Below are 17203 nucleotides of genomic sequence, written 5' to 3'. Positions count from 1 at the left end.
ACGCTGGACTCTGCTTGGAGTCCATCATGCCCCAAACCCCACATAATTAACGTCTGACTGCCATTAGCCTGGGGCCACGGTTACATTTTAGCACCTTTTGACCCTCACACCAGTGCAAGGCAAGCAAGGAGCACAATGGCGCCCCCTCCCCTCAGCGCGGCCGCCATCTTAGGCATGGAAGCCGCCGGCCCGTCGCCATGGCAACCTGCAGCCCCTGCCCCGGTAGGGGAGGCGGGACAAAGATGGCGTCAGCGCCCTGCGCCGCCCGGGAGCGGTGACGCTGAGGAGAAGCGGCAGGGAGCGGGAGGGAGGCACGGCACGGCACGGCACCACAGCGCACCATGGCCGGCCCGCACCTGCAGCAGCCCAGCTTCCTGCTGGTGGGTCGGGGCCGCGGTGGCGGTTGAGGGAGCAGCCCCGTGAAGTAGCTGCGGGGTGGGCACCGCCGATTGCAAGTTTATGGGCGGTGTTACCTCAGGGATGCCGGGCGCGGTGGCGCGGGCTCGTTTTTGTAAGCGTTGTGTCCTGCGGCGCCGTGCCCTCATTCCCCGTGTGCTTTCCGACAGGCCACGCTGAAGGCGGACTGCGTGAACAAGCCCTTCGCGCAGAGGTGCCACGACCTGGAGACGGTGATCGAGGAGTTCCCCGCCAAGGTGAGCGGCCGGCGGTGTGCCCCCGGCATTGCTCCTGCTCCCATTACCCAGAGCTTTGAGAACCTCTGGTGAAGCAGTGGGAATCCGGTATTTCCGAGAATTAAAAACAAAAAACAACTTATCCAGTCGCTAAATAGTTGTTTCAGCCGACTGCACTTGTATAGCTTTCAGCCTTCTTTATGGGGGGAACTAATGTTCACGCTCTAACAAACAATTGCATGTGATACTGATCAGTATTGTGGCATCCTGAGTTAGATCGGAAGTCAGGACAGAATTCCTGTAACTGCTGTAACATAATAAATTACTTTGAATGGAAGCTCTGCCCAGATAGTGATAATCTAGAAACAGTAATAACTAATCCTGTTAACTAGGGTCCTGTTAACAGCTGGCAGACTATCTGTGTGCACTCTGGAGCCTACAAGAGAGATTGTTCAAGTAAGGAAGCACATACATTATTGGTGTCTGTTTTCCCTAAAGGAACTACACAGCATCTTCCCATGGTTGGTGGAGAGCATTTTTGGTAGCCTGGATGGCATTATCGTAGGCTGGAATCTTCGCTGTTTGCAAGGAAGAACAAATCCTACTGAATATTCTGTGGCTTTGGATTTCCTGGATCCCAGGTAAGCTCATGCATTTCAGTACAGAAAAAGGTCTGGTGAATGAATAACCAGCACTTAACTTTTCTCCGTTACTGCAAACATAATTACAATAGTGAGACAGAAGAGGGTACTTACTATGGATTTTCTTTCCAATGCTTGTTTGCAGTGGTCCAATGATGAAGCTGGTATACAAACTCCAAGCAGAAGAGTACAGATATGATTTCCCAGTCTCATATCTTCCAGTAAGTAACTGAAAAATTTGTAAGAAGAGAATGTAATTGGTTTTGCAGCTATTGGATGGAACATTGCACACGCTTTCTATGTAGTATTTGATATAGGTCATGTTGATAGCCTTAGTGCTCCAGTTTTAGAGCATCCTTAAATGGTAGCCTGGAAAGGAGAATTCCTGACCATAAACTGTAGGAGATGATGGCTGTCTGCAGCTAGATATTTGTGCTGTTCAGCCAGGAAAGGTGCACTGTGATTCTAATCCTGTCCCCAGAGAAAGTGGTGTACCAGTAGTTGTGGAATTGAAAATCGTTTTCCAAGCTCGTAAGGGAACAGTGAGTTCTCTGGCAGCACTTTAGCCCATGTGTTTGAAGGCCTACTACTGTCCTGGATATGAAGTATAACACATAACAACTATACAAAAGTGTTTATCTGCAGAGTTCTTTCACTGTATTTCTATTATTTTGACCACTTACGTGCTATTTAGAAATTGATCTAGATATTTCTATAGCCTTTAAAAAAAGAAACATCAGTTAAGTATTCAGCAATTGCTAGTCCACAGCTCAGCTGCCCTAACAAAGCTGTCATAAAGACATCAGTCTCCTGCTGTTCTCACTACAACTGGAAGTGTCTTTGTGAAGGCTTTTTTTTTCCTTGCATTGAAATACTCGTTTTCTGTGAAAAAATTGGTAGTTATCTAAAGAGCATGGATTTGCACAAGGAAATACTGCAATGCAGTAAAATCCCACTGAGATGAATATTGACATGCTCCTGGAATGCAGCAGAGCTTCACAATCTGAAAACATACGCTGTGAATATGCTGAGTAGCCTGACTGATATCTCATTACTCTGTCTTTTAGGGTCCTGTGAAGGCTTCAATACAAGAGCAAGTCCTACCAGAATGCTCTCTATACCACAATAAAGTCCAGTTTCCTTCATCTGGTGGCTTAGGTTTGAATTTGGCTCTTAGTATCCTTTCAGCAGTTGGATATTTAATTCCTTTTAATTGTCTAAAATTGGGATGTTACAAAGTAATTGTTATGTATTTATTATATGTTTATGGTAAATCGCTGTCATGCTGAAAAGTCTGGACAAGTCAGACATGTTTAGAAGCCAATTAAAAATAAATTTGTCCTCTTTGTATAAACCTTTAGGGAAATTCTGGCCTTATTCAAGTCAAAAACAAAAGTCCAGTGACTTTACTAGGGCCGGTATTTCACTATTTTCATTTTTGTAACTACTCTTACTTTATGTAATAGCATAGAAAAAGCCAAAAGACACATTAAATTTGCAGCTTGTGTGCTTGTTAGAAGCCATCTAGCTGCCACTGCACTGGTTTCAGTTAGTCTAATGTGCTAAGAAGTGTAATGCAAACACATCTTGCCACATAGAGAAAACTTAACTTACTAGTATGTTGAAGTCAGTTGGAAAACAAGAAGTCAAAGCTGAATTTGCTGTTAAGTCCCTAACAAATTAATTTACCCCTGACGAAACAAATTTAACATCCAGTCAGCATCTCTAGCTATCTAACAGCTGTACCTGTTTTTTTAATCTAATCCTTGACTCTATTCTTCCAGATCCATTTGAATATTACATGTTTTATTTTGCAATTAGTTTAATTACACAGAAGGTAAGTACATGTCACAATTTTTTCCCTTAAATAGCCTAAGCCTGTCTTCACAATGCTTTAAGAGCCTTCTGAGGTGCTGTCTAGCTAAATTAAATCCTAAAATTACAGACAGAACTATTGCTGTTACTGCTTTGGGTCAGTTCTCTAAGGAGACGATGTAAGATTGGGTGATAGACAAAATACTTGTATGCACCAGCATGCAGTCTGTCCAGCAATGTACAAACGGCGTGCAGTGGCCTCCCAGTGGGTTTCCTACCCCTTCCTCCACTAACACCATTTATACAGTCAAAATCACAGCAGTGCGCTGTGGTGTTTGGTTATTTGGTTCCTTTTACTGTTGTTAGCTGAGTCACTTGCAATGTACTCTTCTCATACTTCATTACATTCACAGCAGTGGTTCCTATACAACTAGTTGCTTTAACTTTGCTCCAAAGTGTCTTTGTTGGGCTTTTGACTGTTTATGCTGAATGGATAAAGCTGTGTAGCAGATGCTCACTTTGTCACCACTAGGAACAGTTTATAACTCCAAGCATAACCTGTGTCTGTTTCAGAACTCACCCATCGCCCATCACATCAGCCCTTCCAACAGTGCTTACTTCATCTTGGTGGACACATACTTGAAGTGTTTCCTACCCACAGAAGGAAGTGTCCTTCCTCCACCTTCTTCAAATCCTGGTGGAGCCATCCCTTCCCCGACTCCCAGGTAATAACTACAGTGCCAGAGGCAGATTTGGGGAGCACTCCTTATAAAATGTGGCTTGTTGGAACTAAATTTCTAACAGGAAGAGAACACCTCTACTCTATCATCACTATGTATTTATTACAGAAATAAAAATGTATATTTATATAAATTCTATATTTGTTCCAGGGAGATCTCCTTGCAGCTTTTCAATACTTAAAGGGGGCTTATAATAATAATAATAAAAAAAAAAAAAAAAAAAAAAAAGATGGAGAGCAACTTTTGCTTGGGCAGATAATGATAGGACAAGGGAGAATGGTTTTAAACTGAAAGAGGGGAGATTTAGATTAGAGGTTAGGAGGAAATTCTTCACTCAGAGGGCAGTGAGGCACAGGATCAGGTTACCTAGAGAGGTTGTGGATACCCCATCCCTGGAGGTGTTCAAGACCAAGGTTGGGTGAGACCCCAGGCAGCCTGAACTCATGGGTGGCATCCCTGTCTGTGACAAGGGGATAGGAACTAGATGGTCTTTAAGGTCCCTTCTAGCCCAAGCTGTTCTATGATTCTGTGTTATATTCACTCTATTTTAACATAGAGGTTTCATTTGAAAGTCTGAAATGTATCTGTCATTGGAACAGAAAAGGTATGTACAAGCAACAGAGAATCATCTGTTGATTGATTCCAGTTGTATCTATAACTTCCCAATATAAAAAGCTGGGACATATTAATTATAAAATCATATAATGAAATCACTACGTTTGGAGTATTATCAGTGTTAGCAAGCTTATACTAACAAAAAAAAAAAAGAGTAGTAATATCTTTTATAATTGCATTTTGAATACATTTCATGAATACGAAAGGAAAAGGGAAAAAATATACAACTGGAGAAAGTAAAATAAATAAATAAATAAATAATGTTACTGAACATGACATAAGGTCTGGGTCAAGCTGGTTCAATGCAGTATGAATAATGACGTGCTTTGTTTTTTAAATTAAAATGACTAATCATTACATGCTGTATTATCAAGTTTTACTTCTTAACAACTCTTTCCCACTTTACAAACCAGTGATCAAAAGCAATGATACATCTCCCTGTCCTGAGGCTTAATGACTTCAGTACTTTTATTAATTTGTCATTAAAGGTCTCCAGCAGTGCCTTTCACTTCCTATGGCATGCACCACACCAGCTTGCTGAAACGGCACATTGCCCATCAGCCTTCTGTCAATGCTGACCCTGCTTCCCAGGAGATCTGGAGATCAGAAACACTGCTTCAAGTAAGTTGGATTTAGGGCAGGAGGTAAAAACATTTCTTGTTGCTGAGGGATGTCTTCTTTTTAAAACATATAGAGTTAGTCTGTTTTGCTCTAGCTTGTATGGAGCACTGGGCAGTGCAGCTGTTCTTTTCTGTTAGTGAAGCAAAGTAGTACTGTTAAACTGTTAAGTTGTAATATAGAAAGGCACTTCATATCTTTTTGTTAGATTGAATACCTAACAACCAGTCTCTATGTAGAAAATTCTCTGGAAAAAAATATGCAAACTTAAAAAAAAAAAACAAAAAAAAAAAAAACAAAAAAAACCTTACATCAATTCTATGCTCTAAGCAAAGGGCAAAAGCAGAAAAGTTGCTTCTGTTCACCATCAGGGGTTGAAAGGAGAATCTGGACTTAACAGTTTTTCTCAAACAACTTGCTACTGTTTAGCTGAACTGAATTACCGATGTGTTAGCACCTCTAAACTGTGCTAACTCAGTCATTTGCCATGATTTTATATGATAACCCAAAACATCTCTGAATAGGTGCCTGTCTATTTACAATTACAGCTTATTTTTCAAATTAGATACTGTGGTTTTCTGTATGTAGTTTGTAACTGACATGACTTAGATTATTTCTCTTTTCCCTTAGCTCAGAAAATATTTCTTTTACAGATATTTGTTGAAATGTGGCTTCATCATTATTCACTGGAAATGTATCAGAAAATGCAGTCCCCTCATGTCAAGGTAACAGCTTGTACTTCATTCATGAACATCACCTGGTGGTTGACTTCTTATCTTAGGGTAAAACCTTCTGTTCTAAGTAGAGGTGTTTTTTTTGTTGTTGTTGTTGGTTTTTTTGGTATATTGTTCAAAGGAAAGAAAGAACTTGTCAAAGCATCTGTGTCAGTGTGTCAAAAATGCTAGTCTCCAGTTACAGAAAATGTTGTGAGTAAGTGTGTCATCCAGACTTGCCTTCATTGCAGAACTTGTTTCGTTGTCTTTTTTTTTTTGTTTGTTTTGTTTTGTTTTTTAAAGATGAGTTTGTGGGATGGTCACAACAATCAAAGCACTAAGTGAGTAGAAATATCGTATTATAATACCATATTAAATCCTGCTGGGGCAACAATGCTACTAAAATAATCTAAAATTAATGTCCAGCAGTAATAGCAATTCAGTGTTCCTGAAATACCCATGAGTTATTTCTAAAATCTGTAACCGTTTTATAGCATAAAGCCAAATGCGAAAGGGAAATAAAACTGAATGACAGTTTAATAATAAGTGAATAAACCATTTTTGTTATTTTGTATTCCAAAACAGGATTTTCACCATAAAATGGTGTCAGAAGCAGCTCTGTAGCTACAGAGTTCAAAACATCTTGCAAGTTCTCTTACATTGCACTGTTTTAAGCAGTTTGTCGTGGCCGTCCAGTAAAGCTATTGCATTTGAAAACTAAGTGCTCTCGAGGCTAACACTAGGCACTATAAATGCAATGGGAATTTGGAGGAGAAATTTTTGATCCTCAGAATTCCCTCTTGAGATGTAGTGGGACTTTATAGAAGGAGAAGAAAAAATGTAAAAGCTACACAGGATTTACTCCCGTGTGAAACATGCAGGTTGATCAACTGCGAAATTCTAATCTTCCACTTCACCAGGCATTAAAAATAGCAAACGCATGTTTTGCTGGGGAAGAGCTGAAGTGCAATGGGTTCTGTCTTTTATTTTTAAAGTTAAGGTTAAACTGCAAACTCTTACTAATGTTGCAAAGTCTCTACTTGAGACCCCCAGCAGCATGGCTATGCACTGGTGATGGGAAGGCTTTGCTTGAAGTACCTGTCGTCTGTCTGTCTGTCTAGTCTCTGTGCATCAAGCGCTGTGCTTAAACCAGAAATGATGATTGCTTTAAACTTCTCTCCTCTGTTCACCCTCTGTATTTCAGATGTTCTCTTTATTAAGAAACAACAATTTAGACAGCAACTTTGATGGTGAAGTAGGGATTTGGAGGAGCTTAAAGTTTTCTAAAATTCATCACTTTGTGCTCCTCTGCAAGGTGTGTTAAACCACAACTGGAGGCCACAACTACATGATATTTTACTTTCATCCCTTACAGGAAGCAATTGTGGACTTGAATTAAAAAAAATAAACAAAAAAGCAGGGCCTTCACTCTTTAAGGCTACAAACATCTGAGTAAGGGACTAATTCCCCATGACATCAAAAAATGGACAAAGGACCTCTCTTGCAGGACTGAGGAAAGGTTCCAGTTGAGCAGGGGACAGGACTGTTCATAAGTCAGTGTTACTTAAAAGCTTTGTACATTAGTTTCAGGATAATAGCTTGTTTCATAGTTCCTCAGACGAGGAAGGAAAATACACAGAAATACAAATTTTGTTTTAACATAAGGGTTAAAGGGTTCAACTGGAAATCCAAGAACACCCTAAACCTTGTTCTTAAAATGATTAATAACTATGCAGACTCACTTGATGCCACTTAGCCTTGTGTGGTTGGGAGGGGCAATTAGTGACCACTGATCCCTGAATCTGGGACCTGTTTCACTATTAGTGACTTGAAATGGTTACACACCTGTATTGGAGGGTGGTATGGGGTTCCACAGAACTTGTTCTTTCTTTGTCCAGCAGCCAGACTTGTATTGATGGGCCAACTCAAATCCCAGATATCCAACTTCTTCCTGTGAAGTGCTTCAAGGAATGATAGGTTCCTCTTAAAACTTGTCATCTCATCACAGACATCTCTTTAGAAGGGAGGGAACGAATAGTAAAGAATTCCTTTTGAGAAGATATGCTTTCTTTTCTACTTTTCCTGCTTTGAATTTTTTCTGTGTCTGGTGGGAACATAGGCTGTCACTATTTGTTATGCTGAGTTTCACTGCTTTCTCCATTAATTGAGCTGTTTCCCTGTTTTTTTACATTCTCCATTCACTTTCTCCTCAGATGTTCCAGAGCCCAAGCGTGCAGCATCTTTTTTCCTATTTCATTCTGCTGTAATCACACTGAACTCTTAAGAGATTGACACTTTACATAATGCTTCCTGACCTTCCAATACCATGTGCCAGAAACCCCAGCACTGCATGTGGAACACCCATTAGACAACAGGTTCTTGCTGTTGATTATGCAGTGGATGATGTGTTTGAGCTGTCAAAGAGCTTACAGTAACAATTCTACCACTCCTAGAAAAGTATAAAACCAAAAGATACCAACTGGCACTAGAGGAAATTGAGTAGGGGCTGATCAATGATAGCAGAGGTGTGATCTGGAGAGTTAGTTTAGCTGCCTAACAGTAGTCATTGGGATCTGTGTAGTGTACATTTTGTTTTATGTTTTTTCATAATTTCATACATGCGTGTCACTGTCGCTACAGTATCCTGTTCACCATCACATTGTCCAGAAAATACTCTGTACATTACCAAGAAGGGGTCTGGCAGAGGCTTGCAGGGATTTCAGCGTTAAAGCTAGATGCCTTTGCATCAGCATACAATGTGCTGTATGTTGGGTTTGCCACTTATCTTTTTAGACACTCATGTTTCCCTAACAGTAAAAGCAATTTCTCCTCCTAAGGAAATTCGCAAGACCTGCAGCCCTCACAGATAGCCTATAAGTAGAAGCAGAGGACTGACGATTTCTCTGAACTGGAAACTTACTGGACAGGCTCACAGTGATTTTAAAAAGCCAACCTTTTCCTCCTCTTCATCTTTGGGAAGAACAAAATATTAATTTCAGTTTCTTCCCAGTATACAAACCCTGCTTCTCCACTGACGACAAAGCTTTCAAATTCAGTTTGGATCAGTTGTTCCTGCAGACCTGATGCAGGTCTGTCTGTAGTATATTTGGCAAAAGCTCCATATCCCCTACCACTATTTGCTCTGAGGCTCTCTGTGCAAAAAACAGGCCACAGCTGCACATTCTTTGACCCCTGATCCCACTTGTATTTGCAGGTTGATAAAGGGTATGAAACATTGTGAAATCATGCTAATGAACACCAAAAAGAAGAGGATACTGTGGCTGCAGTTGTTACTGTGATATGTTGTCCCTGACAGTATTTGTGATGTTCATTTTTTTCCCCCCACCCTTCTTCCTTGGGCTCATTCTCACTTTTTTTTTCTCTTGCTCTCTTCTCTCCTTTTTTCCCTCCCCCCTTCCTTTTTTGTTTCTGTTGTCTCAGCTGGAGGTTCTCCACTACCGACTCAGTATCTCCAGTAAACACCACGGTAGTCCTGCCCAATCCAGCTACCAGGCCCTCCACGCATACCAAGTATTATCATCTTTTCATTTTGTTTCCTTTTTTAAAATCTTGTTCCATCTTATAATCTGCAAAGTGTATTGGCGCTAGCAGAAAAAGCTGCTGTACAGATAAAATGTGGTTTTACAACTTGAGTACACCACATTGAGATTTACTAAATTTTTAGTGAAAGCAGATAGCGAGGGCTACTAGCAAAGCTCATGGAGAAAACAGTTAAAGTCTAGCATATTAGGACTAACTGGAAACTCAGTTTTTAGAGATGCATTCTTATAATGCATCGTAGAAGGAGTTGTTTTTTTTATCAGCTATGCTAACATCTTTTGGTGCCTGAACTGGCCTCACAAGCCAATTATTTAAGCAAATTTTGTGTGGAAGTTCAGAATTTGCATGGCTGTAAAGTAAAATGAAAGTAGGTAATGTCTAGTTTCTTTTTGGCCAGTGAAATACCGTTGGATAGTGCCAAATTTGTAGTAGTGTTTGCAAAATGACACACGTGGTACATTTGCAGATTGTTCAGGAAATGTGCATGTAAAAACATTCCTGTTGGAACGGATTGTTGATTCCTCTTTCCTTACTCCAGCTCTTTATTCATTGGGTTTTCATTTTGGGAAAGGGGAGGGCTAATCATATACAGTATAAATCTCTTACTATACTATAAAGCTCTTTAGCACTATATTGAATTTTCCTGCTGTTAAATCCTTTATTTTTGTATTAAGTACTATGAAATCTCAAGGTACTACTTAAAAAGGAAAACAGGAACTAATAGTTGGCTTTAACTCTTTTTTTTTAAAAAAAAAAAAAAACAAAAAACTATATTTATCTAATTAACGTGTTGAAGAAAAAAAACATATCCTGTAAGCTAAGGTTTGACAACCAAAACACTTATGAGGAACAATACTTTTAAAACAGTAACATTCGTCACGTTGGTGATTCTGGCTAGGAGGAAGTAAGAACTTGTATGTGGAGAAACTACTAATGTGATCTGAAACCTTGCATTGAAATGGTGGCTTTGCAAGTTCCAAAGGCACCTTCAAGGGGAGTCTAGAATTTTTAGGAAGTGACACCCATTCAAGGCCTATAGCAGGGTACTAAATCTAATTACTTTTAGGAATCTTTATCTAAGCTTGGTAGGACTAGGAAACATGCTTACTTACCAGGAGCTGGTAAGTACAAGACCTGCATTAGAACTGGTAACATGTTATCTGCTCCCCTAGAGAAAACTCAGATCTACCATATTAAGAGGTCTGTCATCATGCCTTGAATCTTTTCCTGGAGTGAACTTTACGGTGTAGTAAAACCTTCAGAAAAAAGTTTGACCTGATGAGGAATGTAGAAAGACATCTGCTTTGCCTCAGGCATTGCAGACAAAAAGGACATGGACCCATATACAATATAGTTTATATATGTGTGTATATAGAACCATAGCAGTGAAATTACTGCTGAATTCAGGAAGCAGAGGCTTTTAGTATAATATGCCTGCCAGTCCCCTACAGTCGTATTTAAAATCTTACCTCAGCATAGCTTCATTGTGGAATCCTGGAAATACCTCGCAGCTACTGTCTAATACACTCTTCCAGCATCGTCCATTATACTTGCAGCTGTAACTTTAGTTTCTTCTACATTCCTCTTGACTTTGTATAAATGAGAGCTGTGAGATTTAGAATACAAATGGTATCTATCTTATAAACCACCTTCAGTAGTGGATTGAGGTTAGTTCACTGCTCCTAAAGCAGATTACAGTAGCAAAGGAGTTAGTGCTTTGTCCCTAGGCTGTGCAGCAGACAAGCTCTAGTGTTGTGCACTCACCCAGAAGAACTAGTTCCTTTTTTTTTTTTTTTAACCTCATTCATCTTGCTGCTATATCATACACTCAGTCATGTTAGCAACATCACTGTGGCTCACCATCACTCTTTGTGCTATTTCCGCCTGGGCTACTTCTACCTATAACAATGTTAGAAGTAGCAGAATCATGCAGGACTTGAAGCAGTTCATATTCTTACTGTAACTCTTCCTATGATTATCCTTTTGTATAAGACAGATGAGTAATAGCATAGGAAGGAGAATTCTTAGGAAAGTCAGCCAAGAGCATAACAAAGGATTTGTTGTGCTGTTTGCAGCAGTGAACTTATAACCATAATGAACAGCTGAATCCTTTTTTCAGATGGGGTAAGTGGAAATCTATGCATTCTGTTTTGTTATGCTCACACAGAGAATGCTGGCTTGAAATTCAATGCCCAGAGATACTGTAGATGCTTCTTACAATCACATCATAAATACTTGATTGTTTCTTAGTGAACCAAGCAAAAGATTGATGCAGTTTGTCCTAGGGAGCAAGTCTGTCTAAAGTCACCTGGCACCAAACTACACTGAAGAGCCTGCACGAGAGAGTATTTCTTGTGTTTGAATTTTTGATCTGAAAATTTAATTTTCCTGAATTATCTCCTGGAGAGTTAGCATATAATGCTATCTTCCTGTCTTTTGCTTCAAATCTAGGAGTCATTTAAACCCACTGAAGAGCATGTGCTAGTGGTAAGACTTCTCGTAAAGCATTTGCATGCTTTCAGCAACAGCCTGAAACCAGAGCCTCTCTCCCCTTCAGCTCACTCCCACACAGCCAGCCCACTGGAGGAGTTTAAAAGGTACGTAAGTACATGAGCAGCCTGTCTATGGAACATACAGATCTTCTCCCTGACAAACTGCTTTCCTTGAGGTGTTGAAGTACAGAAGTACATTATTCAGCGTATGTGACAGCTAACAAACAATGTTTCTTACATCCATTAGATGGGACGTCAGCCTCAAAATACAGGGGTCTTGCTGTTAAACTGATAGGGTATGAGTCAAAGAAAAGAAAATGCTACCAGAGGATTCTGGTTAAGGTTAATGGAGAATTTTACAGATGCAGTTGAACTGAAATTCAGTGGCCAGAAATAGCTTCAGTTAAGAAAGAACAAAATTGGGTCAGTCCTTTCTGTATTTGCATTTGTGGAAAGGGGATGGGTAGTTGTTTTAGAGATTTGCTGCTGATTTGACAATATTTGAATCTTCTTGCAGGGTTGTGATTCCTCGGTTTGTCCAGCAGAAACTTTATATCTTTCTGCAACATTGCTTTGGCCACTGGCCCCTGGATGCCTCTTTCAGAGCAGTATGTATCTACGTATCTTCCTGAGCATGTAGTCAACAAAACTAGTACTTAGTTTTTGCTGCTTAGCAGCTCTCTATTGGTCTTCAAATTTATTTATTTTTTCCATAAAGCGGTGAAATAGTTTATATAACACTACTATTTAATGTTAGGAAAAGCATACCAGTTTGTCATCTTATGTCTAATACATTTTGGTGAGAATTACTACATGGCATTGGCTCAGTTTTCTGACACTGAAAACAGTTCTTGATTGAACAGAAACAGGTCTTACTCTTAAAACAGTTACATACTTAGAGGTTCTAACCTAATTATGGGTCTCACCTAATAACATCATAAACAGAAGTAATATAGTATTAATTTAATGTAGAAAGATAGTATAAATACTACTTTCTGCAAGCAGGAAAAAAAAATCAGACCAGTACTTATAATAGCTAACCAAAAAATCTTTCCATCTTCCTTTTAAAGAACTATCACTACTCACTTGTTGTTCTATGATTTTTGCTTAGGTTCTTGAGATGTGGTTAAGTTACTTGCAGCCTTGGAGGTATGCTCCTGAAAAACCACCTCAAACTGCAGAGCTCTTACCTCGAAGTGTGTCTGAGAAATGGTAAGTAGGAAAGCAGCTGTGGGTAATCTGAAACAAGCCTCAAGTTTATGCAGATCCTGAGTCTAATAGCAGGATTTCAGGAAGCATCCACCAATCTGAATTAGCTTCCTGTACAGGAAAAGAGATGACATCTCATGATACAAGCTTTTGTTTTGAGAGTATTCTTTTGTTTCAGTGCAAATAGGGGATCTTTCCAGAGAAAGTATAAAAACATTCCCTTAATTGCTTCCCAGAAGACAAAATCATGATTGTTTATATAACTGTACTCACAAATCCTGTACTCACTTTTTTAGGGCTGCCTTCATTCAGGAAAACCTACTTATGTACACTAAGCTGTTTGTAGGATTTCTGAACAGAGCTCTTCGAACAGACTTGGTCAGTCCAAAAAATGCACTTATGGTGTTCCGAGTAGCCAAGGTCTTTGCTCAGCCCAACCTAGCTGAAATGATTCTGAAAGGTAAATGGATATTCTGATATCTCAATGCTATCCTGTTTCATGCTCTTCTCAACAGCTACATCTTATCTCAGAAGCATTGAATAGATTTACTCTCCTATTTTACATGCCATTTAGCTATTCAGATATTTACATGTTTTCACTTTTTTGTTTTAATATGTCTACAGTTCACTTGTGGTCACCATCACTTAGATTTCTTTCAGCAATTTTTCTTTGAAGAATGGAGAACACAATACTGTGTGTTTACAATAAAGTGGCATTTCTTACAATGGTTTTACTTGGTTATTTAGCTCAGGATTAGAATTTCTTATACTTCTAAATGTGTCTATATTTAACAAAAGAGCTAGTCATGGATGTACTTCAGGATAATTAGCAAGTTTGGGAGACTCAAGATTTGACAAGTATCAAAGTGTTAAGTGTCATGATTCCCCAATGCCCTTGTTGGAAACCAATTACAGGCTTAAAATGCTATGTGGTCTGCATTTAAATGCACTTTGATTTAAATGCAAAAGTATTTTCTGTTCTGTGTGGAGAGGATTAAAATGGAAAAACTACCTATCTACCTAAGTCTGCTTGGCAATTTGCTTTTCAGATCCTTTCAGCTAGACTTTCCCCCAAGCAAAAGCTAGAATATTGCATAACCATCTGCACTACTCTTTTCAAACTCTAGGAGAACAGTTATTCCTGGAGCCAGAACTTGTTATGCCTCATCGTCAACACCGACTTTTTATGACCCCCACGCTCTCTGGAAGCTTCTTCTCATCATGGCCTCCGACTATTACAGATGCCTCATTTAAGGTGAAGAGTCATGTTTACAGCCTGGAAGGACAGGACTTCCAGTATAAACAGATGTTTGGCACGGAAGTCAGGAATTTGGTAAGCAAATTTCTTAAAGTCTTTCTATTTTGACAGGTGTTACCTTAATGCTGAGCATCCACACGATAAGGTAGAAAACTCCAATCGGCAGTACCATATAGTTAGAAGATCGCTGATGGTGACTTTTGGAATCTGAGAGGTCTCAATCTAGCACAGGTGTAAAAAGCTACCCACTCTTTACCAAATAAGTTAATTTAAGTGCTTGCTACCTTAGAGTAGTATATTGCTAGTACTTTTTTTCAAATATGCTTACTGTGAACTTCTGATTTATTGTATTGATCAGTATCCATCAGCCATTCAGATGAAACTAGCATTAGAAAAAAAGCAGATAAAAAACAAGCAGAGCTCTTCTTAAGTACTTCAACAGCAACTGGAAATGCAACTGACAATCATAGCACAATTCCACGCGAGCTAAAAGAGCAAGTTGTCTGGATTTGCTCTCTCTGCCAAGCGTCAAGGCAGTTTTATCCCTCTACTGATGCTTAGTTGCCTTTTACACCCCATATTTAATAGCTTTTTGTTTGTTTTAGGTATTAAAACTGGCTCAGTTAATCTGTCAGGCACAGCAGACAGCAAAATCCATATCTGACCATTCTGCAGAGACAAGTGCTAGCCACTCCTTCTTTTCATGGTTTAAATTTACACCATCAGAGATGAATGGTTCCTACACTGGCAATGACCTTGATGAAATTGGGCAAGACAGCATCAAAAAAACAGATGAATATTTAGAGAAAGCATTGGAATATTTATGCCAAATCTTTAAGGTATGTAACATCTTTCTAATAACTTCCCATGTGGCAGCATGAATAAGAATCAGGATTCCTCAAATGTACTTCTAGTTCTTGTGCTTTGTGGGGTCACAAAGCCATCCAGTGATCCAGCTAGAAAACTTTGTTTTAAACATTGTTTAGGCTTTACTTCACCCAAATACTTCAAAACCCTTTTCAATATAAATGGAACTAGATGCTCTGAACTTCTATCAAGCACACTTTATGACCACTCTGTTGGACTCTACAGTAGTTGATACCAAAGTTGAGTCTTAAATTATGCCTACTCTCATGTTTATGTATAGCCACTGCATGGCTCAAACTCTAAGAACAGTCTTCTAGCTACTAAATGTAAAGAACTACAAAAATACAACATACAGTTGTAGCTATAGATGAATGGAGGAACTAGACGTTGCCCGTTTCTTTAACTAAACTTAGAACAGATTAATTTTTTACCACACTCACTCATACAGATCTGAGAAGACAGCTATTTTACAGCTCTTCAGGAGTAAGGAGATATCAAAACACCTCTCTGGGATTTGATAAATGCCCACGTGGAGATTTTCTCCTTTTCATTTCTAAGGGAAGTGATGTTAAGGCTTTCTTTTGCTGGCTGTCAAAGGCTTCCACTGTTAAGGAGTTTGTGAAGGTAAACGAAATAGATGAAAGTAGATCAAACATATGCTTTAGAAGTGTGTTATTCTTGAGTAGCTGAATGAAGCACAACTGACCCAGATGATGATGAAGTGTGGGACAGCTCAAGATGAGAATGGAAAAAAGCAGCTTCCAGACTGCATTGAAAGTGAGGATGGCCTCATTCTTACACCTCTTGGCAGGTACCAGGTAAGAGAAGAAAGTTTCCGTATTGCTACCCTACATTGTTTTTGAGAAAAGTTACCTTTTACAGCAAGAGAAATGCATTTTTTCTGGGGGCTAAGAGAGGTTCCACTATAAAGGCATTTCAAATGGGAGCTACAAGATACAGGGTTTATTTTCCTGTTCCTAGATGATAAATGGCTTACGTAGATTTGAGGTACAGTATCAAGGAGATACTGAGCTTCAGCCCATCAGGAGCTATGAAAATGCCACTCTTGTCCGCCTCTTATTTCGTTTATCCTCAGCACTTAATGAAAGGGTAAGTACAGTACCAACTTTTTATATTTTTCATTGCAAAGTCCTGTTCTTTTTTGCAACTAAGAAAGAAAAAGCAATCTTTTTCTTCCTATTGGTGTGATATAGGATGGAAGTCCACACTTACAAAGAACTGCTTTACTGTATTTGAAATACTTTAAAAAAATCTCCTATAATACTCCATCTCCTATCCTCATCCTATAAAAGGAAATTGTAAAAGGAAGTTAGACTCACTTTATTAGTTGCAGTAGAAAACTAATGTTTGAACTTTTCTTACCTCAGTTTGCTGATCAGATGGATATGCTTTGCTCCAGGGAAGATTTTGTTGGCAGATTTTGTCGCTATCATCTTACCAATCCCCACATCATACAGAAAATCAGGTATAGTCCTGTGCTGAAGGACAGAACAAACCAGAACTGGGGACCAAGAATCAGTCTGAGGTTTCTGGCTAGCTACAGGACTCTTGTTTCCTTGCTAATGATGTACTTCATTGCATCCTGGTTTTACATTGGGCCAGTAGGTTGCACATTCATTATCCTGTTGGGCTATTTTCTTTATGCTGTAATAATGACTTTCTTCTATGAAGGATGGAAACCACACGAACACTAATTTCCTTCTCTCAGCTTATACTTGTAAAATAAATCATCCTGGGATATTCAGTGACTAAAATGTGTGAATTATCAGATCTTCTTAAAAGTATTTTTAAATACTAAAGTCAGTTGAGTTTTTAAACAACTGTGGTTGTGTGGAATAATCAATGTAAATTTTATTTTTATAAAAGCTTTCCTATGCAATTGAGTGAATGTGAGTGGTTTTTTTGAGCGTGGGAAGAATGTGCCATCACACTGAGACTAAAGGTCTGGTTTCTTTTTCATTATGAATGCTAGATATTTGAAAGTCATTGTTATCTGTTCTACATTATCTATTAATGCAAGC

At 39.2% G+C, this 17203-nt stretch overlaps 1 protein-coding gene across 3 annotated transcripts; it reads left to right on the top strand.

Annotated features, from left to right (window-relative positions):
- Positions 1–308: 308 nt before the first annotated feature.
- SMPD4 (sphingomyelin phosphodiesterase 4) lies at positions 309–16945 on the top strand. 3 transcript variants are annotated; one of them, XM_084297041.1, is made up of 19 exons: positions 309–380; positions 567–653; positions 1131–1273; positions 1419–1494; positions 2341–2431; positions 3058–3110; positions 3662–3813; positions 4932–5064; positions 5715–5843; positions 9216–9305; positions 11787–11932; positions 12345–12435; positions 12939–13039; positions 13333–13496; positions 14164–14369; positions 14900–15133; positions 15848–15979; positions 16143–16271; positions 16550–16945. In XM_084297041.1, the coding sequence occupies exons 1-19, from the start codon at positions 342–344 to the stop codon at positions 16874–16876; spliced, it is 2523 nt and encodes an 840-aa protein (XP_084153167.1). In that variant the 5' UTR covers positions 309–341; the 3' UTR covers positions 16877–16945. The 3 variants fall into 3 exon arrangements, with proteins under 3 accessions (XP_084153167.1, XP_084153168.1, XP_084153166.1); XM_084297042.1 differs by having other exon boundaries at positions 2341–2449; positions 5715–5786; XM_084297040.1 differs by having other exon boundaries at positions 2341–2449.
- Positions 16946–17203: the final 258 nt, after the last annotated feature.

This window comes from Netta rufina (assembly GCF_964035555.1).
Source record: "Netta rufina genome assembly, chromosome: 17".
Taxonomy (NCBI): Eukaryota; Metazoa; Chordata; class Aves; order Anseriformes; family Anatidae; genus Netta; species Netta rufina.
The sequence above is the reverse complement of the archived record's forward strand: the minus strand, read 5'-3'. Positions and strand labels throughout refer to the sequence as shown.